The 26,748-nt window shown below is 43.4% G+C and overlaps 2 protein-coding genes across 7 annotated transcripts in view; one reads left to right on the top strand and one right to left on the bottom strand.

Annotated features, from left to right (window-relative positions):
* Positions 1–174: 174 nt before the first annotated feature.
* LOC135104149 (uncharacterized) overlaps positions 175–26,748 on the top strand; it is a 156,874-nt gene continuing 130,300 nt past the window's right edge. The window contains exons 1-3 of one of the 5 annotated variants that reach the window (XM_064011239.1): positions 175–291; positions 9,241–9,357; positions 12,584–12,665. The gene's annotated coding sequence lies outside the window, so the exon portion shown is untranslated. Of the gene's footprint in view, positions 292–9,240; positions 9,365–12,583; positions 12,666–26,748 lie in introns of all 5 variants that reach the window. The other 4 variants (XM_064011219.1, XM_064011247.1, XM_064011229.1 and 1 more) reach the window with 4 other exon arrangements.
* Positions 3,946–26,748, bottom strand: part of LOC135104181 (uncharacterized) — a 33,783-nt gene continuing 10,980 nt past the window's right edge. The window contains exons 2-5 of one of the 2 annotated variants that reach the window (XM_064011293.1): positions 15,348–15,643; positions 7,503–7,707; positions 6,872–6,921; positions 3,946–5,481 (exon numbers count right to left, since the gene is read on the bottom strand). In XM_064011293.1, the coding sequence (XP_063867363.1) occupies positions 5,479–5,481; positions 6,872–6,921; positions 7,503–7,707; positions 15,348–15,641 (552 nt within the window). In that variant the 5' untranslated portion in view covers positions 15,642–15,643 and the 3' untranslated portion in view covers positions 3,946–5,478. The remainder of the gene's footprint in view (positions 5,482–6,871; positions 6,922–7,502; positions 7,708–15,347; positions 15,644–26,748) is intronic. The other variant, XM_064011285.1, reaches the window with a different exon arrangement.

Genomic DNA, 26,748 nt, shown 5'->3' with positions numbered 1-26,748 from the left:
ATTTCAGCAATAATGTTTGCCTATTCTAAATGCAACCCGGTAATGAGGAGTCTGTGATTTAAACCTCCCTGTGTTATGTGAACCTTTCTGTCTCGCCCAAGTACCGAGCGGCTCGAGACGAGAGACCGAAGCTGCGCGACTCGAGCACTTCAGCCAGTCTTCGCCGCCTTGTGTTGCTCAGTGCACGTGTGTCAGATAGTGGACTTTCCCGAACGCTTATTTGGGGTTAAGGTGAAACAGGACTGCTGAAACCCTGCCCGATGTGCAGCCTCAGCAGTCCAGCAGGTGTGTGTAAGTAGTGACATACAGACATGTGTTTCTGTGGTGTGTAGTGAAAGATTTGATGTATCCCTCGCCAGCCAGTCGAGTGACGTGGCTGGGGCGGGATACCATAGTTGACAGGCCACAATACATAACGTAATTTTATTCTGGCTATTTTTGTATTTCTAAGACCTTTCAAAATACTGAACGGCATTACATATATTGAGTAAGACTAACAGTATTCAGAAAGTAGTCTTAAGGCCCGAATAGATGGATGTGAGGGTGGTACGGCTGCTCGTCTGCTTGCCTTGTCTCTCTGGCCGGGGAGCAAGAAAGCTTTCACACCCCGCTGCCAGAATATCCCCCGTACAGGTGTTCCTCTAATCACCTGAATATTGCCTTGATCTTAGTTTTGAAGTTGCTTAAGGATGAGGTGATCTTAATTAAATATTGTAGTCAGGGATCCACACGTTTATCAGCACGTTTGTATTTTTGCGTATCACCGCCGCATCTATCGCGACTGGACCATCCTTACTTGTCAGATGGACTTTAAAAATATTGACACAATTCAGGTTTTTCTTGTTTCTGCGCCAGCAACTCTATTTCCATAAATCTATCGTCTCTAATAACACTGATAACGTTCATAATTGTGCCTAGTGTCCCGTATTGAACTGCGATTAATACTTCACACTTGCTATGAATCTGAATAATTCCCGTAATCCTTCTCTCAACAGCGCGTGTTCAGTCTTTTGATGGCTGTCAGGCCTCGGCTCAGCTCAGCGGGAGGTCATAAATCAGTGAGCGAGTGAGGGCGTGGGTGGACAAGAGAGCAGGTGAAGGGAGTGGGCGAGACGTGGCGAGACTGGTGGGCTTTGATTCATCGCTACCCCTGAGTCTTTTCACCCTGTAATCCAGCAGTTGACGTATATACTGACGCACACTAAAGATGATCCTCGCATGAGCTGTGAATGAAGGAACATTTGGTACTCTGCAACGCCGTTCTGGGGCATGTGGGGATCGCTCATGTCTTTCCGCATTGCCAGTGGTATATCATGGAGAACATATAAACAAGTAGATTAATGACTAAGTACTTAAATAAATAACAATGATAACATTTCTTCTTTCTTTATTCTATCTCTCTGCTTCTACCTCTTCTGCTGATGCTTCTATTTTCCTTCTTATTCTTATTACCAGTAATATTACTCAGTTATCATCATCGTTTTCATTAGCATTACCACCACCACCACCACCTAAGCAGCCAGTCAACAAGTGGCACATCGCAGCTCCGTGTCGTGGTCATCCGTCACATCATCAATCACGGAGGCACCCAACTCGTGTACATCCTTCATTTCAGACGCAGGGAAGCGTTAACCACACCATTATACAGGAGGGATCGTGGCGGCGCTGTTATGAAAGCTTGGATTCACAGTATTCAGAGTGGTATTATTGCCATAAAACCTTTGACTGCTTTGGCTTCTTCTCAAGCTTAACGAAATGGCCTGCTGCAAGTTTCATGTACAATTTTCAATGGGTATCACTTGTAGAAGTAGAGAGCAAGTCGTTCTAACCTCAGAGCATAACAAAATAAGGGAAGCTACAAGAAGCCGTCAGACCTACACGTGGCAGTCTCCGTAAGAAACATACCTACCTAGTAACACCTATCATCCTCATCCATAAACCTGTCTAATCTTTTGAAACTTAATGACTCATCACTAACAACCTGATTACTAAATTTATTTAATTCATCTATCACTCTACTTTTTATTTTCTACTTTCTATTTTAATTTTTTTATCTATTTTTTTTTAATCAAATTTTATCAAGCTTGAACGGATTATTACTTGTTCTATACCTTTAAGTGCTTGTAAGTATATTTTTACTCAATAAGGCTCATGGCAAGAGAAATTAAAGTGAGAAGTATCATGTTATCGTTAGTATTCAAAGGGTTAGGATATGGTGAGGCTGTTTACCACCTGGGATTATAGCATAAGTAGCATTTCAGCGATACAACAGGTAAATGGCAACAACTTTCCACACACTGGAGGAAATTAGGGAATACAACGTTGAGGCTTTGGTGATCTACACACAGAATTAACTTGTAATGTTTAATGGCGAGTAGAAGAAAAAGATACCTTATTCTTAGACATTGCATTTTATTTCTTTAGACACTAACATCTTCAGTGGGACGTTGAGCCTCTTTGACTGTGTGTCTCGTATAAAGAATCGATTTATTATTTCGGCGCCTTGTACGTCATTAGACTCGTTTTCTTCTTTTTCTTCTTCTTCTTCTTCTTCTTCTTCTTCTTCTTCTCCTCCTCCTGACTCCAGTATCGATGATAATTCCTTTTCGTATAGTCGATGAAGGGTCGCAGAAGGTGTTTGCCAGGTGGTGTAGTGATGGTAATCTTGCAAACTCAAGTAAATTTATTCGTGTCTCCCAGCAGTAAGTAAAGTGACCCATCCACCATGTAATAATAAAAGGGGAAAAAGTGTGAGGAAGAATGAAAGGCCTTCTAAAAAGCTTCAGGTCCATATCTGTGTCTGTCACATTATATACATACATACATACATATATATATATATATATATATATATATATATATATATATATATATATATATATATATATATATATATATATATATAGCAAGGGACAAGAGGATAGGAGAAATTAATAAGTTGTCCACTGTAGCTGCCCGAAGGCAGCTAAAAGATTTTAGGCCCACACGGTGATGCGAATCGTTTATTGCATTCGGTCAAACCAGAAGACATACATAATAAACATAAGACGTGCGTAGCACTATTAACCATTAAGTATTGTATCGACATAATGCATTACTAATCATGGATTATGCTAATTAGGGCAATCGACCCCTCGTTATACAGATGTGGAACTCACACGTTAGGGGTCTTAAGGAGGCTTGTCACCAAACAACACCTGCGTCTGTATTGTAGTGGTCCTATTTTTTCTGGAGTAGTCACACCTGAACTCGGTGGCGGTACAAAGGGATCTGTCCCTCCGGGATTCGTCCATGTTGTCCTTCGGTGCCTCACGTCTGCCCGTCTTACCCTTAGGTCAGCAATAGTTCACCACTAAACATGAGCCTCGCTGAAGACTGGGCACAATCTGCTCCCTTCTGAGGCCGCTGGGCCAGATATGCGACCCCGGATGACCCATTCCTCTACTGAGATCCCTCAGTGTCTTATCTACCCTACGCGCCCTGTCATCAACTTTATCACGTAAACACAACCCTCACTACCTCTCTACAGCTAAGCTCTCCACAGCTAGTTCCTCTCACACAACTTTACTACTGCAATTAACTACTATAATGAATTCAGTTTCCTTAATCTCTACTCTAATTAACTCAGTTTCCTTAGTGTTGCCCATGCTTCATATTAGTCTCTCACCACCAGCCTCACAGGACCTTGTGAGGCGACACAGCTGGCGATTATACTCCCCTCATTTACTTAACTTATATAGCACCAGAACTTAATATACTAGTATAACTTTAACTCTCATAACACAGAACATGTTATTTAGCATACGCTTGTTCAACAATGACTTTTTTCACCCGCTCGGCGGTCTTTCACCCGCTCGGCGGTAACATCCACTATTATCTGCATCTGACCTGAGGTGATACTCACCCGCGCCTCCTTGACTCGTAGGGTGGAAAGAAACAGTAATAGCAGACTTCATTTTGATTGATCATAGTTTATTCATCGATAAATTAAGAGTAAAATGGGAGGAAGGTGGAACACCTACACTCCAGCCAGACTCCACGGCAGCTCCACCGCTCGGCCTGGAGTGGCCACGGCACAGGCGGGGAAGGACGCCGCCCTGAGACGCGGAGCAGGCTTCGCTCAGGGCAACACACACACACACACACACACACACACACATTTTATATGTCTTGGAAATCATTTATTTGTTGACCATACTCTTGTTATACATAATTCACCGTACATATACACGAGGACACTTTGTGCTACTCAAAACTTTGTTTATAATTTGTTCAATTCATTTTCGTTATTTGTTATTTAATATGAAACAGACAGCGGCCCTGGGCGAGATATCTGCTCCATCCCGCCTGCTGGCGTGGCCGAGGCGCGCCGCTACTATCCTGCCTTCACACACCTCTCAGCCTGACTCACATCATGCATCGGTAAGATAATTGTGTTTGTGACTGAAGAATATATCCACGAAAAAAAAAAAAAAAAAAAATTGTAGGTGAAAATGAAAACGAAAACGAGGGAGGAGAACGAAGAGCAGAAATATGAAAGCAATTTTACATTTATGGTTTTATTGGTTTTCAAATAATCGTCAGTGGTCTCTGTGTTAGCTACAATAAAAGATGGTCATTAAAGTCCCTGAAAAATTTATATTTGTCGCTAATAGATGCTGGCGGCTACATGAGTGGAGCACAGATCGCCAGGTGCCCCCAGGCAGCTGTCATGGTTTGCAATGGCTGCCAGACCCTTTTAGGGTTACCAGTGTCCTTAGGAGCCAGCCTGGAGGTGCAGGAGTCAGGGAAGAAGCAGCAGGACCCATGAGTATCCAGCGCGCTTGCTCACTCGGGTGTGTGTGTGTGTGTGTGTGTGTGTGTGTGCGCAAGCGCTCGAGCGCATGCGTGTGCGCGTATTTGTTAGTGTGTGTGTGTGTGTGTGTGTGTGTGTGACTAAGGAGATCGTCGTGTTCTTCCAAGAATACTAGCGAACATGAACTTCCTTAGCCTCGTCTATTACCTTGGGTAGCGTGGCGGTGTGGTGCAGGTGTGGTTGGCGGAGCGGGGGAGGAGGAGGAGGGGGAGGAGCTGAGGCACAACCTTAATTCACAAGTTGACCCTCGATGAGCGCTGTGCCGGTCAGGGTGGAAGTTGCCCTCGCCCGGCGGGATGGTCACAAGTCTGGGCGTCGGAGACTCTCCGATAATAACCTCCCTTGACGGGAGGTTATTATCGTGGGGGGAAACAACAGTACGAGGGAGGCTAGAGGTGGACAGCCGACGACCGACTGTGAAATTATTATGCAAACTGGATGGTCAGACGTAACACCCGCGAGGCGCCTCAGGAAAAACAGTCCTGGGATGTGCGATGGGGCTTGGCGGTGGCGGCGGTGGTGGTCCAGGCTTCGGGTAGGCTGTTAGGAGAGCCAGCCTTGCAGGGGGTTAGAGTGGCGGGCCCTCCGACGTCGCCCCATGTTGCAGATTTTAAAGTGGCACATCACTAGAGGACAAAGGAAAAATCGGTGTTAGAGAACATTATCCAATACACCGGGAAGAATATTACTGTATGTGAATGATTTAGGTCTTGTCAAGCAGGAAGCAGGTGCTGGTGATATGTTAATATGTTAGGAAAGCTTGCAGTTCGGCCTCTTTGTGTTCAGTGTTACGCGAAGTGCTTGGATGGGGAATTACGTTTCAGGGAGCAGTTGTTTGTGAGCATTGTCTGGGAGTGTTATACGTATACGTGTTGCTGCAGGGGAGATGTGTGTGTGTGTGTGTGTGTGTGTGTGTCATAAACATCTGTACCGCCACATTCGAAAGCGCGAGGCAGGATGAAATTAATATAGCGAGGTACAAAATAATACTCGTAATACAACAGACAGTCATGAAGATGAATCAACCCATCATGCACCGACCATTATACACTCATGCTGCAAAACACGGAAATAAAACCCCGCCTCATATTTTTGTTTTTTAGACTATTTTAGATAACCGAGATGCTAAGTATTGCGTGTGTTTCTACGTATTTGTGCATATTCGTGTCCTTATTTGTTGTGTAGGTGTACTCGTGCGTGTCTCGAGGTTAGTTAATAAAAGTATAATGTCAACTATTCTTCAATGCAGTGCTTGAGGCTCCACGGGTCTGTGATGATGAGACCAAAAGCGATGCCGTTAGTTCCAAGGCAGTGGCGGTGGGAGGGGCGCGTGGCGATCAAATGGGTTGACTTGAATGCATTCTGACACTTCACCCCCCTCAACTACCCGGACACTCCCACCTATACAGGAAAGGGTGAGGAAAGGGAAGAGCCGCCCATGTATAGAGGCCGGAAGCAGGGCAAGCGCGTCGGGAGGGAGAGAGAGATGATAATGAGAGAAGGAAGGAGGGAAGTAGGTGTAAAAGGAAAGGGGAAATGTCGATAAATGTGCGAGATTGAAGATAAAGCGGAGAAAGGAGAAATGAGGAGAAGACGCTGGTGCAGTGAAGAAATGAAGAAGAGTTAAGGAGAAAAGGAAACGTCTCTTGAGAGAACAAGGAGATGAAGAGAGAAACAACAGAGAGGGATATGATGAAGGAACGGAAGGGAGTAGGAGAAGAAAAAAAAAAAACATAAGGAAATAAAAGTGCGTGAAGAATAGAGGAAGCTGAGAAAGAGGAACAAGGAAGAGGGTCATTCAAATAGACGTAATAGATAGAATATTCCTCTGTTCTTTAACTCCCCTTGCCTCACCACGAATCACCCTGCCAACCCCTTCATTCTCATTAGCTCCCCATCCTCATGTATCCCCCTCTCATTCCCTCCCATATCCCTTCCCTCGCGGCCATCCTCGTTACCCACCCCACTCCCCACCCTCATCTCTCCCTGGTTCCTGGCCCACGCACGTACACTCACCCCTGAGAAAGGACAGATCGGCATCCACAGCCCACAATGCCATTTTCTCTCTGTAAGGGCGGAAATATCATGCAGATCACAACAATAAAAAAACAAAAAAATACAAGTAACTATGGTAATGCAGTAAATATACATCATAATACAGGATACAGTTTAAGAGTACAGTGACTAAAGTGCTCCGTAATAACATATGAAAAATAAAAATGCATACAAGTAATAAACAGTAAACTAATGCAGCACTATGAGTGTTTACAAGGTGCAGTGCAATATATCTGTAGTAAATGCAATCAAATACAGACTATAGTACAGAAACTTTAGGTGCTACAGCCACAACTGACGTGCGTACTACCACTACAACATACTGGACGGAAGCGATGACGTCATGACTGATGCAGTGTGTGCTGGCGTGCAGGTGAGAGAGAGAGAGAGAGAGAGAGAGAGAGAGAGAGAGAGAGAGAGAGAGAGAGAGAGAGAGAGAGAGAGATTCTGTGCAATAAGGTAAAATATGTGCGTTTGTCTCTTGTTTTGTGTGTGTGTATGTTTAGTGTCGACATCACGGAGCAATATTCAGGACATCAGTGTCTGTTCAGTAAAGCACAAGGACGACCAGCTGACTATCACCTGGACCTACCTCTCTTTTGTCTGTGCTTGGCGAAGGAGAGCTGGGTGAGGCTGGTGTCCGGGGCTGAAAGCTGGTCCTCCGCCGACCTGCCGCCCTTGAGGCCCAGCTCGTGCAGGTCGTCCCAGGGAAGGACGCGGTCTGAGGGATACGTCCCGCCAACAACTGGGCGAAACGATCGTAATATCTGCTGCAGGTTTTTATTGCTTGCCTCCGCCTGTTGGGGAAAAGAGGGACATCAGTGACGGCAGCATGTTGGAGACCCTCACTGAAGGCGGAGCAATACGCTTAGAAATAAATGAATAAATAAATATATAGTTAAAATAAATTAAAAGTCTCAGTGCTGTATTGCGTGGCATTTTGTAATGTTGCCCACTTCTATTTAAGTGACGTTAACTTGGTAATTGAGTTTTCTTTTCTGGACGAATTTTGTAAACTTAATCGTTAATTACTCTCCTGCGAGCAAACTTAGGAAATGTAATGATTAAATTTTCATTTTAATGAGCTCAAAAGACTAAAGGGAATTTTCTATCATGCATATTCATCGCAACGATAAAGTTATTCTATTCCGTGAAAACCTGATCTGGCCTTGCTGAGGCGAACTGCAGTGTTTGTTACGAGATCCCGTTTTGCTGTCTTATTACGAGTTATGTTCGGTTTGTTTGTCAGACATGTCGAAAAATTGATATGTTTGGAGATGCGGCCGAGCGAGAGAGGAATCAAAGTGGGAGGAAGGGAGTGGGAGGCGCGCTGCAGAGCACGCAGTTGGGGCAATAAGACACACGACCCTGAGACTGTGAGGTGCATAATACCGGCGAGGAAAGACGAGGCATGGGAAGCATTTTGACTGTCCGTGACGGGAGGTGACGGGCAACTGATGATTGTGATGGACAGAGAGAGAGAGAGAGAGAGAGAGAGAGAGAGAGAGAGAGAGAGAGAGAGAGAGAGAGAGAGAGAGAGACAAACTAACGCCAAGGGAACTTAACAGATTAGTCACTTTTCCTTGACATCTTTTATCTCAGCAACTGTCACCTTCCTTCTTTTCTTTTCTCGTTTATCAGTTTCTGTGACTCCACGTATCTCGAGAGCACGGCATCATGTTACGCCATGGACTTAGCTTCTCCTCCAGCTCGGGATCCCTCATCTTTCAACGTTACGAGACGAAATCCAAAGGCGTTCTCTCCCATCTATTTGTATTTTCTTTCTGATGGGGTCTAAGCGTGCTCTCCTATCTGGCTGGACAAGGAAAATCACGTTCTTATGTCGTATTATCAGAGGACACCTTGAGAACATGCCCGTAGTGATGATGAAGATTCGGACCGGGTTCAGATGTTGAGAGAGAGAGAGAGAGAGAGAGAGAGAGAGAGAGAGAGAGAGAGAGAGAGAGAGAGAGAGAGAGAGAGAGAGAGAGAGGTCCGTATTCTGAAACGAGTTGTTCTCTGAAAAGGACTATTTTAAAGGGCCACACAGATGATTAGTCGGATTTTTAAGGATATTTACACCATCAGCGAGGCAGAATCTTTGCTTACGTATTACTAGAATCATAGAAATACCATTGAGGGATTGAGTAACCACTTGAAACATTAATAGAGATAAGATGTGTAAATACTAAGTCTGTAAGCTGAGAGAGAGAGAGAGAGAGAGAGAGAGAGAGAGAGAGAGAGAGAGAGAGAGAGAGAGAGAGAGAGAGAGAGAGAGAGAGAGAAACACAGTGGCTCATTCTAAGATCATATCCATGTATTGTCCTCAGTTCACGAGCTACTTGAGTCCTCGCCACGCCAGCATAATGAGCGTGGCAGGGGACGAGTACCCGGTGAGATGGTGCGGTGCGCGAACACACTGAGGAACAGGAATGGTCGCGTCGTTGGTGAGTGGTATGTGAACTTACTTTGTTTATATCCTGTGTGCTGTGAAGTTTTTTCTTGATTCTGAGTCTTTTTTTTTGTCATTTTTTTTTCTTATTGTATTTATGTATTTATTTATTTGTTTTATTTGTTTTTATGAGGGGCTCTGGCCAAGGGCAGAACAATAAATGAAGTGAAATACCCACTAAAGGTGTCAGTTTTTAGAATGGACAGTTCAAAAAACAAATCTAAAATTACATGGGAAAAGTGTCTTGGAATCTGTTGATATAGTTTAAGGCATAGGCTGGAGGAAACAGGGCACGTTCCATAATTACTTATTTATTTATTTATTTATCTATCTATTTGTTATTTTTTTTTTTTTTGGGGGGGAGGCAAAATATCTCGCTAAAACAGTAGAGGTGTAGACGATAAGCAAGAATGACCGAATGAAATAAAAAAAAAGTTATCAACAGCCGCCACTGAAAAACAGTAAAAAAAAAAAGAAAAAAAAAAAAAAAGAAGATGGAAAGGAGAGATCTTGGAATGTAATAATTCTCGCCTTACTGTCAAACAAGGAGTCTCAAAGCGTGCGATTGGCGGGCAGGACACGAAGGAGAGCAGAAAGAACAAAAATAAAACTGATCCCCTTCCTCTCTCTCAAAACTTATGTTACCCGCTCATTTTCTTGTGTCTCTCTTTCATTTAAGAGTCAGAAAGTCAGTCAGGCTCAGGACGCACGTCAGTAATTAATCATAAAGTGAATCCTACATTAACTTTCCTATCGCTTGACCATATAAATGACCCTTTATTTTTACATGCTCCTCCTACCTCATATGTACTGGCATTTAGTGTAATTCCGCCCTTGTTTACATCCATTTGCGTTAGTGTCCCTCAGTGTTGACGTGAGGGGAAGAACCAGAGAGAGAGAGAGAGAGAGAGAGAGGTGGGAGGGACGGGGAAGACTTCTGAAATGTCGGGAATAAATAAGAAAATGTGATGAAATGCAGACAGTGGGGAGAGTAAAATGAAACGGAAGATCATAAGTAGTAGACAGACGAGGTTGGAAAAGGCAAATATGCAGGAAGTAAGGAGTTAAAGAGAGACTCGTAGCTCGTGTGAAGAAAATCTGTGTAACGAGAGAGAGAGAGAGAGAGAGAGAGAGAGAGAGAGAGAGAGAGAGAGAGAGAGAGAGAGAGAGAGAGAGAAGGAGAGGTGTTGAGGGGGAGGGGAATAGGCGTTGGAGCGAATTGTTTTGTCTTGTGAAAGAATTTTATTAAGATGCGTCAAGTAGTTAAGTTGACACTTGTAAGAAGAGACACGATTGGTGAGAGAGAGAGAGAGAGAGAGAGAGAGAGAGAGAGAGAGAGAGAGACGGATGGACAGGACAGACAGATAGACAAAGAAATATTAAAACAACTCAACTCGTTACTAGTGTTTAAAATGCATTTCTCTCTCTCTCTCTCTCTCTCTCTCTCTCTCTCTCTCTCTCTCTCTCTCTCTCTCTCTCTCTCTCTCTCTCTCTCTCTCTCTCTTCCTCCTTCTCCTCCTCCTCCACCTCCTCTTCCGATTAGTCAAACTTCTGCAGTGTGCAAGCAGATGGAAACAATAATCAGAGGTAAAATTGTTAAATATTTAGAAGAAAATATAATCATAAAGGATTCGCAACCCGATTTCAGAACCAAACGTCCCTGCTTAACAAACTTAATAGATTTCTTTTATGAAGTATTTAACTCGTATGACGAGACAAAAGCAGTTGATATTATCTACCTTGATTTGCAGAAAGCTTTCGAGACTGTTCCCCGTAAGAGACTCATCAGTAAAGTAAAAGCTCACGGCATAGCCGGAAACACCCTGAAGTGGCTGAGAGACTGGCTCTCTGACAGAAAACAGCGTGTTGTAATTAATGTGAAAGAATCAGATTGGCATAAGGTAAACAGCGGCGTTCCTCAAGGCTCAGTATTAGGACCAGTACTTCTTATAATATGCATTAATGATATTGTTGAAGGGATCAATTGCAAAATAAGTAAATTTGCAGACGACACCAAAATAACAAGTAAAGTAACGTCAGCGTCACAGTGGCAGGAACTGCAGTGTGACCTCAGTAAACTAACAAGCTGGGCAGAAAAATGGTAGATAAGATTCAATATAGAAAAGTGTTAAGTTCTACATATCGGAGGCAACAACGTTTAGGCGAGATATGTTATGAATAACATGCCACTGTCAAGCGCTGAAAAGAAAAAGAACTTGGTGTCGTTGTGTCAAAAGACCTTAAGCCGAATCAACACTGCACAGAAACAGTAAAGACGGCAAATAAATCAGTAGGGTTCATTGGAAGAACCTTTGAATTTAAATCAGAAAAGGTTATACTTGTCTTGCACTTGTGTCCTCATCTAGAATACTGTGTGCAGTTCTGGTCACCATATTACCAAAAAGACATTGAAAAAATAGAAAAGATACAGCGTAAAGTCACAAAGATGATTCCAAGATTGTTATTTCCATGCCAGCGCAAGCTGGAGGGAGTGGTGGGTGGGGTGGCTAGCCAAACCTATTTAATTTAACAAAGCGCAGGATAAAAGGAGACCTATTTGAATTGTTCAAAGTTTTTAAAGGATATAGTAATTTTGATGCAAATAAATATTTTACCATTGATCATTCTAACCTAACAAGAAATAATGGATTCAAGATTATACCCAAACGTTTTAAATCCCCCGAGGCCAAAATTTTTTTCTTTAATCGTACAGTAAATATATGGAATAAACTTCCTGCAGAAATCGTTAACAGCAATTCTATTGAATCATTCAAAAATAAAATAGACAAATATTTAAAAGCAAGTCCCCAACAAGCTCTCTTCTTGTCCGAATAATTACTAAATTCACTTATAAACTTTTATTTTAAAGACACCAATTTTATTATAAATTGTATTAACTTTCAGATAGGCGTATAGAGTTCTCCATAGGGTAAATAGTAGAACTTCCTTTCATCCTTTCCTATGAAAATTCCATGTCAGTTTTTCCATACTGCATGGTACTTTTCCCAACTGTTTCCATGCCAGCGCAAGCTGGAGGGAGTGGTGGGTGGGGAGGAGTCTTCTGCTATGCTGTCCTGTCTCTTTTCCATGTAGCTAGTTAGAAGTACTTACCAAACAGCCTTGCAAGGACCAAAAGGTCTGTTGCTGTTTGGCTTTCCTTTGTATTCCTTTGTATTCCTCCTCCTCCTCCTCTTCCATCCACACCCAACTTTTTTTTTCAGTTATGGTTTCCGTAAGCTTCTGCAATAAAGCGCTTATAACATCGCAAAGGACAAGAGGAGGTGGCGGTGACTCAAAACTACAGTAAGTACCTCAGTGACCGAAGTATTCCCGACACTTTATGTACGAGTGCTTGGTGTGGGAGGGAAGGTGGAGAGGAAGGCGATGCTGCTTTGTACTTTGTCTGGAAGCGTCAGAAGTCAGTTGGGAAGTGAAGGTTATGTGATAGAGGGAGACGAAGGTTGTGTAGGTAAGTAAGTTGTATGATAAGATTGTGTTGGGTCTGTGTGTGTGGGTGGGTGGTCGGGTAGGTATGTGTGGCTGTCTGTCCGTCTCTGTAGGTAAGGCGCTCTCTCTCTCTCTCTCTCTCTCTCTCTCTCTCTCTCTCTCTCTCTCTCTCTCTCTCTCTCTCTCTCTCTCTCTCTCTCTCTCTCTCAAGAGGGAATCAGGTGTATAGTTGTGACAGTCTTCGTCTCTTGTTTCCTCCTCTTGTCTGACTTTATCCTCTTAAGTCTCAACTATTGCCCGCCTTCCGCTGCCTTCCTTCCTCCGCCTCCACATATTTCCCCATTACTTTCACTTGTATCTTTGCGCGTTCTCTCTCTCTCTCTCTCTCTCTCTCTCTCTCTCTCTCTCTCTCTCTCTCTCTCTCTCTCTCTCTCTCTCTCTCTCTCTCTGGATGCCATTCTGAATACAGAAAAATCGAAAGAAAAAAACCTAGAGAAATAATTAAATCAGTCTGTAGCAAACTCAAGTGTCTTATTTACCAGTTCTTATATTGATGATTCATAGTACTTATACATTCCGCACGTACGTTGTTGCATTGTGGCATGTTAAGAGACTCAAGATTCTTTTATGTATGTACGTGACTTGGTGGGAGATGCTCATGATGGTAAATCGTATTTTCTGAAGCAACTTTTGCATTCAGTTAGTATTACGTTAAAGCAAAGTTTTAGGAAATAGCATAAAGTTTGCCACTACGGCTAGACAAACTTTTTTTTTTTTTTCGATAATCACCTACTAAATTTTCAGAGTTATTCATTTCTGGTACAGCCTCTTTGGTAGTTATGTTGTATAAAAAATAAGATTGACACCCTACCATCTAATTTTCTTTGTGTTTGTACAACTTTTTTTTTCTGTCAGGTAGTTTGGTAGTCTAATGATACAAGTTTAACATCCAATTCTTTCATATCTGCTTCTGCTGTATGACCGTGCAAACAGTGTCCTACAGAGTGTGCATACCAGTAAAAGGCAACTACAACAATGAAAGAGTTGAAATAAAAATGCACCGTAGTTTTAGTATTAGAAATAAGAAGTTACGGCAAAGATAAAATAAAATAACGCTCACAGAAGCATTATCACCTACCAGTAGTGAACCTGATAAAGTGTGGCAGAGATAATATGTAAATCAAGCCATCAATACTGACTTAATATTGAAAACATTACGAGACTTCCCTTACCCACCCCTACTCCTCCCCTTTCCCCTTTCCACCAATAAACCATCAGTATGAATAATACAAACCCGTTCTCTATGCGTGTATTGTTATGTATTTACCTAATTATTTACTAGTGATACCCTGCACAAGAGGCGTTAGTCTAGTATGCATGGTAGTGCGTGGGCGGGTTAGGTGTGCCTGGGGGAGTGAATATTCATGGCTATGGCAGGACTTGGGTGGCTGTGTTTTTCGTACTGGTGTTATGAGGCTTAACATCCTTGTGTGCTTCGAAACTGGAGGAGGAGGAGGAAGATGATAAAAAGAAAGAAGGAAAAAGGAGGAAAATGAGGAACACTAAGAAGAAAAGGAGGAGGAAAAGGAGTAGGAGGAGGGATAAAGAAAGTGAGAAAGAAGAGGAGGAGGAAGGAAGTAAAGATGAAGAAAGAACACAAACTACGATTGTGGAGGAGTAAATAAAAAAAAAAGTCAAAGTAAACAGAACCTGAAGAAAAACACTTAAGGGATTTAACAATACGAATTTCCGATCTTTCTCTCAACGCCAACCTATTATTGTTCATCAACCAGTCTCTCTCTCTACAACTCCAACCAGTGAATCCCTAATGTACTGTCCGCTTTGTATATCGTACTTGCGTGTGTATGCGAGTGAAAGGCGCCTATAGAGTGTGATATGTTGCACGAGTGGGGAGCCTGTCTGGTATACGTGCTACTCTTGACTTTGTTAGTGTTATTTTCTATTTCCCTCCTATTTTGATCTTCCCTAGAGCCTGTTGGAGTGTGATAGACTGTGTTGGATCCCGTTTGATACTTCTGGCGTGTGCTGTGAATACTGACATCCAGTCGTGAATTTGTGTATTTAGTTTGTAATATGTTCGGATTGTGCATTTTTCTCGTGATAAAGGGCTTGTTTCTTGGGTGTGAATGTATTTTTTTTTCTCTCTTAAGTTTGGGTCATGATTCACTATTGCTTTATTTTGTATTATAATACTATTGGAAGGTTTAAGGGAGTGGTAGGTTCTTTAGGATATTGTGGTAGTAATTCTGTGGAGTTTGTCTTGTTTGGCGTGGGGTTTTGTACGCGCATATAAAACAGCCATAGTCCATAAAACAATAAAGCACCATACAAAATACAAATACAGTACAAATACAGACATGTGAAAATCCTTACAATTAACACACACACAAAACACTAAACTGGTAAAAATTCTAAATGAATTAATAAACCAACGCTTGCACACACACACACACACACACACACACACACACACACACACACACACACACACACACACACACACACACCACGCCTCACCTGGTCGTAGGGGAAGATGTCTGGCTCTCTCCCTGCCATGAGGGTGTCGTAGGCATATTTTTTGGAATAACCTAACTCGTCGTCGTCGTCTTCTACGTAGTCGTTGTTGGTGCCGGCGAAGGGCTCACTTTCCCCCGGGCCTTGCTGCTGCTGCGTCTGGGGGTATCGCCGCACGCTGGGCAGCCGCTCCACGTAGCCCGGGTAAGGCTGCACACGCGCCACCAGCACCAGCGACACGGCACCCACCAGGAGCCACGTAAGGGAGCCACTTCCTTGCTGACCTCGCGAAACCATTCCTGCGACGAGGAAAGAAAGAGTGTATCAGGCTAAACCGAAGGACATTTGTCGTTTAACGTGATATTTGTTCACTTTGAAATTTTGAAATCATTAACAGACCAAATTTTAAGTCCAGTTTCCACCGAGTCAGTGTTGCCGTCCAGACGAGCGCCGGCCATGTACTGAGCCAGGCAGGATGGGCGCACAAAGCCAAAGTAAAACTGTCTTCCCTCCAGGTGTCCACTACTTGCCTGTCTCATTGCGGGCTGCACTTGGCGGCGTGTCTGGTGACCTGATATCAAGTGAGGCGGAAGGGACGGAAAGTGGAAAGCTACTGTACAACTGCTCAGAAAGCTCGCCGTGCTGACGTGGCCTTTGCAAGAAAATTAACGGAGTGGATAGACTGAGAAATGAAAGTAAACGTGATGCCTACATGTGTCTTTTAAACATTAACCATGAAGGAGATCACTCTTCTTTACTTCCCTTCTCACCAGAGTTACTCTCACCAAGCGTCACCGGGCATGACTAGAAGTACTTTTTATGGTCAACTAACCGGAAACGACAATTACCTTCTCTTGTTTTTATGCTGCGAGCAAGGAAAAAAACGGAGAGCGGCGTGTAGAAGCGATACTCTGTTATTTAACTCTGTGCGTCGTGCCTAAGCGGTGTACACCGAGTCAAGAGTCAGAACAAAAGAACTTCAAAGCGGTTTAAGATCAAAGAAAAAACACCTCAGCAAGAATGCACCTCGCCTCCCATTAGCCTGCATTTAAGCAACAATGTTATTATGAAATGAGAACAAATAATTATAACGGAGGACGGATGTTCTATTGTTTAGCGCTGGCCGTTGTTAAAAAGGGAAAATATTACATAAGTAGTGGAGGGATCCGGCAACGAGGGACGCGTGGGAGGGTCCTCAAGGAACACACATCCAGTAGTTGTGACAGTAGGTAGCACACCACCGACGCCTGTCGTCACACCAAAAACTCCACGGGATGTATAAGTAAAGTTTCACTGTCAACTTCTTTATAATTTAGCGAGAAGTTCTGCATTGCTGCTCTCGTCTCCGTTATCGATGCTGCTATCCTACAACATTCCTGTCCTTGGAAGAAACTCTAAATGAGAGGAGTCGCTTTGAAAATATGAATAGTGAGTGTTATTTTCTAGATTTTTCTCCTATTAGGTTCTATTCAGTTATCCGTTAGTGAATTCTTGTGCCACGCTCATCACTTCCCTCTCCTCTCTCATGTGAACAATAATGAGCTTTCTCAAGAGGCAATACGAGACAGGCAATTCTAAGTAGCAAGAGAGAACTGAACCCAAACTACGCCGTTAAGAAGTAAATCAAAGCAGGGGATTAGGGCACAACACTCCCATGAGGTGAGGCGACTATACACACACACTCTGTTACGTGCATATAACCTTGCCACTCTGCCTCACAACCAGTCTGTTAACCTGTAAGCGCTTAGGGGAAGTGGTTCTACAGCCTGTCTCCAGCGAGGGACACCACATGATTACCTCCCTCCCTCCTACCCTTCCACGCTCTCAGTTGCTCGATACTCCCGCTGACTGGTCGCTGAGGAATGATAAAAGTGAAGCCGTCACCTGCTATTTGATGTGCTGAGTGAGTGCCTGGTAGCAGCGTGTTCTTCCACTCACTTCCACCCTCTTATATACGAGTACGCTCCCCACCACCTCACACTTCGTAGGTCATAAGAACATCAGAAAAGCAGAAAAATGGGTCAAATATAGAAAAGGAATTAGAACAGGCAAAGAGAGGAATAGATTTAGTATTATCTTTTTCCTATGAAGAAGGTAGTTATCGTTTTATATAGAGATCGCCACGTGTAGGCCTGATGGTTTCCTGCAGCTTCCCGTACTTTCTTGTGTTCTTATGATTTAAATACCGAATTTAACATTGATACTGACATTTTCATGATTCCTTGCACTGAGAAGTGCCGATGTTGGGTTCATAGGGTTATGAAACTGAAACTTACTCCGCTATCATGCACCTTTTAGTAAGAATCATGGAGGTAACTCGCTGCTCTTCTGGCGGAGGCTGCAAAGTGAAGTGTTGAAATTCGCGACCTCAGATGAAAGGAACTAAACGCCTTCTTTCATCTGTGGAGACTCGGTCAGCATAAAACGTCAAGGATAGCTAGGACGACTGTGTGTGTGTGTGTGTGTGTGTGTGTGTGTGTGTGTGTGTGTGTGTGTGTGTGTGTGTGTGTGTGCGCGCGCGTGCCTTCAGTGCCGTCAGTAAGTCTCAAACTCCCCTCTTCATGAGAACACAGTCTTTTCCCGAGGGAGAGAGTAAGACGCCAAGCACTACGCTAAGAATAGATGGCTGTCAGTTGTTGAAAGCAGGTGGTGAATGCAGGCGGCGGTATAGAGAGCGATGAGGCAGCGTGGAGTCTGCTATCCCTGTTCAGCGGAGTCCCTGGGCGCGACACAAGAAGGTTAATGCTGCTGGAAAGAGGCTATTTTGAGGGCTTGGCAGATTTAGCAGCCTTGGGAGGAAGAAAAAGGAGAATAATACCCTTGTTTAGCGAGCGACGCGGCGAGTACCGGGGAATGTGTCTTTGAAGGTCTTATATCGGGAAGGAGAGAGAGAGAGAGAGAGAGAGAGAGAGAGAGAGAGAGAGAGAGAGAAGGCACGTTAGACTGGCAAAGATCGTTGGAAATTCTACCGGAGTGAACTATTATGTATGTAACTCTTCAGCCACTTTTTTTCTTTTCTTATTATTTTCTCCTATCATATCATATAAACAGTAAAATTGGCCTAGGGCTTTTACTTACTTAACTATTTTCCATCTCTACTCAAATAACATCATTTTAACTCGTGACAATGAAGAAAAGCAGTGTTGCGTATGATTTTCATTCTTCCCAGATCAGCGTGTGTGTGTGTGTGTGTGTGTGTGTTCGACTTATGTGATCCTCCATCCCTAGTTACTGGTACCCTCCCTCAACACCTTACACGGCTCACGCTGTTCCTCGTAAACTATATTAAGACCTTTTATCATATCCCTCCATTTCTCTCTCTTTCTGACACTTTCGCGGCCTTTTCTTATCCTCCCTTCCTCCCTCTTGGGCTCTTAACACTCTCCCTCTTTCTCCCTCCTGTATTCTGTCCCTCTCTCCATCTTCTCCTCCTCCTCCTCCCCTCTACCTGCTAGAACACGCAAGTCCTCGCATTTACCTGGATCAATAAGTGATATGTCAGAATTCTGGGCGTCTCTCTGTAAGGACCGAGCGCATACTATAAAAATATCTTACTAACTTCACGCCCACGCAGCCAAACGAGGGAGGTGTGGGGGGGGGGTGAGAAGGGTAGTGCTGTGTGTGTGTGTGTGTGTGTGTGTGTGTATGTGTGTGTGTGTGTGTGTGTGTGTATGTGTTTGTGGGTGAGTGGGTGTGTGATGTGAGGAATTTCGGTTTGTTTTTCGATATTGAGCTTCAGGAACACCAGAGAGTAATGAATTTCTATACTGTCGTGTGCTGTCTGTCGGTCTCTCATTCTCTGTCTTGTCTCCGCCTGTCTTCTTTTTGTGTATGTTCCTCATTTATCCTCAGCCGCCACGTTTTACTCAAGGTTTGGTTGAAATCTGTACGAAGTAACTGCTGTAGGACATGTATATTTTTAATACTACTTGACTGCCTGGCTGCTTTGACGCGCTGACCAAGAATGAGCGCTGCAAATGGTCCTGCACACGAGCACAAGTCTCAGCCATGTCCTGTTGAGTTGTTGGTCAGAAATGCTGCCTTTGAAATGCCACTACCTGACTTGTCCCTTCTCACTGTTTTCTTCCATGTCTTTCCTTTTCTTTTTCCTTATAAACCAAAATGTATATATTGTTCTTTTGTTTCTTCATTATGTTTATTTTCAAGCGAGTATCCTCCAGTAACGTTCTCCTCTCCTTTGTATTATTGTTGCAGTCTGACACTTCTCTTTCCTTCATCTTCATACTCCGAGCACTCCTTACAAGCTGCCTGGTGGACTGACTACTGAGACCCCGCGCCAGGTATTCACTCACTCGCTCATGCACATTTGTCTCTGCCTCTGCTTTCCGACTTGATTTACCATGGCATTGCTCATTTTAAAGACCCTCGGACGTTTGCTTAACGCTTCGCGGAAGTCATTTTTCTTATCCTGCAGAGTAAGAAGACTCGTGACTCCTTTGTATAGGCTGTGTTCCTCTTCTTGGTTCCGGTGCGACCTACAGAAGAAAGGAGGGGGAGGTGGTTCATACACACACACACACACACACACACACACACACCACATTGTGTAGGCGATCAAAGTCTCCTCACAACCTCCTCGTGGACCAAAAAGATCTTGCTATTACAAGGAACACACGCGTACACATCTTGTTACGCGGGGGGTTAGGCGGCCAACTTTGAGAAAACCACACACAATCATCAGTAGTCTGGTGAGCGACCGAAAAAAAAGTAGCTTGTTCTTGGTAATCTTGGATCCAGTTACATGAAATACGAGAAGGTTGGATGCCGCCGGGCGATCCCAGACCTTGGGCGACTTAACGTGACAAGACATAATGAAGAAGATCAGTAAAACTCTTCACACTAGTTACATGAAGTTACGTATTAACTCCGAGGCTTTAGTCAATGAGGTGGATGTCTTTTGATGGTTTGGAAAATATAAATATACAGACTAGTGCAGAGAAACGAGGAAAATAAGAGGTCTTGTTAGCAAATGATATAGTGTGAAGATGGGATACGGGTGTGAAATCGTGTGTGAGTGCGTGGCGGGGGCGGTGCAAGCCTGCCTCCTATGTTATCATCCTCGCAACACGTGAGGGTAGCGGTGCAGAAAACGAGAAACAGTAAGCCAAGCAGCAATCATCGTGTGCCTCATTCCTCCCGGGGGAAGAATCAGAACACATCATAAAGGGCCCGCCAGATTGCTCCTCCAACACTATATATAGGTGTGTGTGTGTGTGTGTGTGTGTGTGTTCGTGTCTCGCAGCTATCAACACGGCCCACACACACACACACACACCTCAAACTTTGATGACTGGTCTGTCTGGAATCATGTTGTGTTCATTTTCAAAGATGATTCAGAAGTGCTTATTTTGATTTCATGCACTTGTACTACTGGAAGGTAACGCGGCCAGACTCTTTCTTTCTTCCTTTCTTTCTTTCTTTTTTCCCTGTACTCTCGATCTTGGAGGATTGTATGATTTATCTTGATGTTATTGCTGTGGAAGGATAGAGGATATTTTCAATGGGGCTTTCATGATTTTAGTGGTAGTTTAACAAGGTTTCTGCGCCATCAGTGAAAAAGAAATACTCATTGGAACTTAACTAATCATCTATCTTTTGAAAATTGTTAAGAAAAGTCAGTTTTAAAATGTGGTTCTTGCCATATTCGAACGTCGTTTTTTGCACTCAGGATTCATTAACATTGGAGAAACTGAGGTGACACTCGAGTTGAAATGATGAAATACGAAATAACGATGATGAGCTGGAAAGTTTACCACATTTTTTCCCTTATTTCACTGAGGTATGACTTGAGGATGATAGGTGAAAATAGGTAGATGTATTTCATACAGGGACTGCTGCGTGTATGCCTGATGGCTTCTTGCAGGTTCTCTTATTTTCTGAGGTTCTTAATAGATAACTAAAAAAAAAAATATTAACATGCAAACCTTTCTTCGTCACCAATAGAACCACAGAGAGAGAGAGAGAGAGAGAGAGAGAGAGAGAGAGAGAGGGGGGGAATATTTTGTCAGCTAACATGTAAATTTTTACATGATAAAACAACAAATATTGATATGCACACACGCCTTTACCAACAGAACCATCATGCAGAAATTGAAAAAAAAGTATTACTATTAATCAATATATAGGGTAGCAATGTAGATCCTTCCTTTCTTAAACGTGTGCAGCAGGACACTCTTATCCCCCCTTATCCTTCAGCCCCCTCAGCGACGCCATAAGAACACGAGAAAGTGTTTGGATGACGATTTCATTTTGTATTTTTGCATTTTTCTCCGTAATTACTTGGCCTTTCTTGTTTTCCTTTATACATAAGTAACTTCAGCATTCACTACTTATGTAGTTACGTGGGAATAACTACGTTAATAGTACAATACTTGTCATAGAAATGGTTAAAACTCCTCAGATTAATTATGCTCCTAACATGCATATACTTTTGACATCTCAGCTTCCCTTTTCTTGCTTCTCTTAATGATCTGAAAATCCAGCGCGTAATGTCACTCCCATCAAGACTAGAGAGAAAAATCATTATGTTGTGAAGTCTCCACCTAATTTGTTTAATGGGCACCAGGCATTTCTGGGAAGTGAATGGGAGGGAGGGAGGGAGGGAGAGAGGAGGAGGAATGGAGGAGGAGAGGGTTGGATGGATGGATGGAGGGAGGGAGGGAGAGGGTAAGGAAATGAAGGAGGAGGTAGGACAGGGAATAGCACAGAGACAAGAGATGTTCGCGCGCGTGCACGTACTGTAAACACACACACACACACACACACACACACACACACACAGAGAGAGAGAGAGAGAGAGAGAGAGAGAGAGAGATCTACTCAGATTTTTCGTTTCATTTTACTAGCGAGTCATACAAGGAACGAGAGCTTCATGAGACTGCTTTTCTCCCTCATTTGTTATAAAGGATTATGTGTGCATCAGAATCTGAGACAGACTAAACCGTAATTATTTTATGCATCATTATGTATCTTTCTGCACTCTCTCTCTCTCTCTCTCTCTCTCTCTCTCTCTCTCTCTCTCTCTCTCTCTCTCTCTCTCTCTCTCTCTCTCCTGACGAAGTAATCACAAACATGTTCTCCTCGGAAAACACGACACCGCTTCACAGACTCAGCTTGTCGCCGCCGCTCAGCTCGTTCAAGCTTGTGCTCTTAAACGCTTTGTTCTCTCATCACCAGTACACGTATTTTCAAAGTATATGCAGATGATCAGTCACATGGGTAATTTATCGTTGATGATGTAGAATCTTTGTTGAATGATCACTAGAATCATGAAAGTGCCCTATAAAACCCCAAAACACTTCCACTATGGTCTATTTAAAATTAGAGGGAGACGAGGAAACATTGTCTAAAACAGAAATGAGGCCCATAGTCAGACACGCTTTGCTCCCTCACCCTGACTACTTTCCAAGGCCACAGAGCTGATTAGCCAGGTTCTGAAGTGTGGATCTCCCGTTGATAATGTACAATTTTTTTTAATATGTCACTAGAACAGTAAAAAGATCCTTAAAAATCCGTGTAACTTCATCTATACCATTTTGAAAGTAGTGAAGGTACGGCAGTGGCGGCGTGGCGTGGCGTGGCGTGGCGGAGGAGGAGGAAAAGAAAGAGACAGGAAGAGGAGGGAGAAGAGGAATTGGGGGGAGGAGGCTGGAGAGGAGACTTTAAGAGGTAAATAATGCAAGCTTCTTCCTCTTTGATCAGTAACCATTGACAGAAGCATCTTATGGCAACTGACAGGTCCGATGTTCAGAATAACTCGGAAAACTTTAGCCAATAACACAACAGCGCGTGCCTACCTTCCCCATCCTTTCTCCCCCACCTCCCCCCTCTTCCAGTCTCTTCTGCCGTCTCAAAACTTAGTGTCTGGCATTCAAGGCTTAGCAGTCAGCAAGTTAACGGTGAGGTTATAAAGAAAATAATACTGGTTTATTAGCATGGATGATGTCAAGATGAAGATTATCAGAATACGTAGACAGAATGTGGCATCATTATTACAAAGAAAGAAAGAAAGAGAGAGAGAGAGAGAGAGAGAGAGAGAGAGAGAGAGAGAGAGAGAGAGAGAGAGAGAGAGAGAGAGAGAGAGAGAGAGAGAGAGTCAGTCAGTCAGTCAGTCCAGTTCAAAACCTAAGAGCTTTTAATGTGCGTGTTTTTCAGCGGCACAAATAAACCAGAGGAAGGCAGAGAGGCAGATAAATTAACATATAAACCCAAGTACTCACACCAAAACACTACTACTACTACTACTACTACTACTACTACTACTACTACTACTACTACCGCCACCAGTACCCCCACTACTACAAACTCATGGGAAGAAAATGGAAGCCATCAATGAGTGCCAATAAATCAAAAAAGAAACAAGCAACCATTCAATTGCTTCTTGGGATCAGTCAAGCGTAGGATCCTGATAAGATTTTGTCCACATGACGCAGCGAGTCCTGTGATTCTAAGAATAGAACAACAGGCCGCGGAAAAAAAAAAATAGAGAAAGAAAGAGAGAGAGAGAGAGAGAGAGAGAGAGAGAGAGAGAGAGAGAGAGAGAGAGAGAGAGAGAGAGAGAGAGAGAGAGAAATCAAATGCTTCTTCCACCTCGCCCATAAGAGATTGGTTAGGCAAGTGTTTAGGGCGAATTTGCTTCTCTAACAATGGTCTTATGGTGGTGATGAGAAACATAAGTCGGATGGAGGCAGGAATATCTCTCTCTCTCTCTCTCTCTCTCTCTCTCTCTCTCTCTCTCTCTCTCTCTCTCTCTCTCTCTCTCTCTCTCTCTCTCTCTCTCTCTCTCTGGGCGTCGCTAACCGGTACCCTCACACCTGCCCGTGCCGCGTTTCATATTACCTGTCCATTATCATGATCGCCTACTTACCAACCTTCAGAGAAACGCCAACGCCTTTCCCTATCCTTCTCCTCCCCCTCCCCCTCCCAGCACCATCCGCCCCCCTTCCAGCTTACTGTCTACTAAACATAGTAATCCAATTTAGTGTTCTTGTTTTATCAGGACAGTTAATGTATGCCTCCATCGTAACATTATTAATCATCAACATTTTCCTCGTATTGTGAAAGGTTGGCAAGAAGGAGAGGGCGTTGGCTGTGAGGGGCTCGTGTGGAGGCGTTGTGTACTCCCTGTCGCTGCTGGTGGGTTGGTGACATCTGTGTGTAAGCCACTGAACGCACCTGCAGTTGTGCATAAGCACTGTAAGAAGCCATCAGTCCTATACATGGTAGTCCCTGTATAAAACATGCCTACTTATTTTCATCCCACATCCCTATCCGTAAATTTATCTAGTCCTTTGTTAGTCCTCCTTATTGACTCTGCACTAAGAACCTGATTACTGCGTCTCTTTCACCCACCCACCACTCTATTTGAATACCTGTTTCTTACTATTTCTTTCCAATCTAACTTGTGAGGTTTCGTCACTTGGGTATTGCTGCACGGCCAGAGACGCACCTGTAGATTAGCAGCAGAGGATTTGTTTGGAAGTGAAGCTGTAGTTTTTTGTCGTGATTTTTACACTAGAAAATTTTTGAGCCTCCGTAATCTGAGTTTTGTATGTTATGAGTTAGTCATTTCGTTTCTTTCCTTTAACATTTGTTTTTAGATGGGATCGGTAATGTTGTTTACCTAAAAGGGCAAAAAAAAATCCATAAAGAATTGTCACCTCTATCTACAGATAACGTGGTGACGGGACACATTATCCCTACATGATCCCGGTGACTTGTTCGCCGATACCAAATTATTCCACTCGAGTGAAGCTGATGGGAGCATCTTTTTTTCTTTTTTTTTTTTTTTTTTTTTGCTGCCAGTGAAGCAAAAGACTTCCTTGTTTGACTTATTCAACAAAAAGTGTTTAAATTTAGTACAATGTGCCACACTGGTTGGAATGTGTACTTGTCAGACTTTACCAGTGGGATGATACTAAATTTGGAATTGCAGCAGCACCCAAAAGAAAGTGGCACTTATGGCATCTGCTTATATCTTGCATCTATCACTGACAAGCTGTCAACGACGTAACTTCATTGAAAAAAATGGAGGCACTGCTCATATTTCCCTTACCGTTTCGAAGCTTCTTTAAGAAACGTGTGAAACTCCCACAATGATGAGTTGTTTTTGCTTTGAAGATCTGTTATCCAGTTATCAGGAAACGTTTCATGAAACCAAGACGCAGCATCAAATTTTAAATTACATGTGCAAAAGAGAAAACCGTGGTTGACAAGACCTCTCCCTGAAGGGTGGATGTTAATACTGATAGATATTAGTGAGCTGCAGTGGCCAGTCTCCGCTGAATTAGGCATAGGGTATAGAGTAATAGAAAGAAATATGTGGAAAAAAACAAAGAAATTGCAGAGGAAAGGCGTGGGTGCCAATACTAAAGGGGCAGCACTGGTGGGAGGGAGGGCCACCATGAGGGCCACCAGATGGCACGTCCCTGAAATAATTACGAGGCGTGTTGGCCCAACTTGACATTTGCTGAAATAAAACCTTTTTTGTAATGTTCCGTAAAAAATGCCGCTGTTACAGTTATGCTCTCAGTCATAAAGTGCCTTCCCACATACGGATGCACAACAGAATGACACACACACACACACACACACACACACACACACACACACACACACACACACACACACCATCAATAAATCAGGACCTGTCACCGCCCTTCAGGACAGACAGGTCACAGCAGTCATCGCGCGGCAACGTGAGCAAGGGAGTCATGTCCAGGTGATGATGTTGGTGGTAGTGGTGGTGGTGGTGCCAGAGTCTCACTATGCTCACTATGACCTCCTGAGTCTATCGCTGACATCAGCCTCCTGACGCTCTTGCTCGTTCCCAGGCTGCCGCGGCCCCTGAGTGCGCCTGGCCAGTGGTGTGACTGAAGAAGAGGTGGTCACCTTTCACTTCCTTCCTAGTCGTCAGCTGGTTAAGTTCAGAGGTGCGCAGAGGCGGGAGCAACATCTCAATTTTGGAAGATAGATACGTAGGTAGATAGACGGTAGATAGATTGATAGACAGGTAGTTAGGTAGATAGATGAAATATAGGTAGACATATAAATAGATAGATAAGTAGATAGACAAATAGGAAATTTATTTAGGCAATGCGATGGTTTGTCAGTATCTTATATCTGCCGCCGTACTGTACTGTATCTTCTGCATCCCTGTGACTAAACTCGCCTTGACACACGGAGTATAACAGGCTTGAAAATTACACCCACGCTTTTTCTGAACTCTTCTATTGTGAGATTTTTGACAATAGCGAGAAGGTTTTGTGATATTCTACGTTGTACATATTATTTTGCCAATCTCCGTTCCATGTTACTACAAAGAATGCCATGTGATTGTTCAAGAGCTGCAAGAATGATGTGCCAGTCTAGAAATTTTTATATC

This window comes from Scylla paramamosain, chromosome 1 (genome assembly GCF_035594125.1).
Source record: "Scylla paramamosain isolate STU-SP2022 chromosome 1, ASM3559412v1, whole genome shotgun sequence".
Lineage (NCBI taxonomy): Eukaryota > Metazoa > Arthropoda > Malacostraca > Decapoda > Portunidae > Scylla > Scylla paramamosain.
Note: the sequence above shows the minus strand (reverse complement) of the source record. Positions and strands in the feature narration are given on the sequence as shown.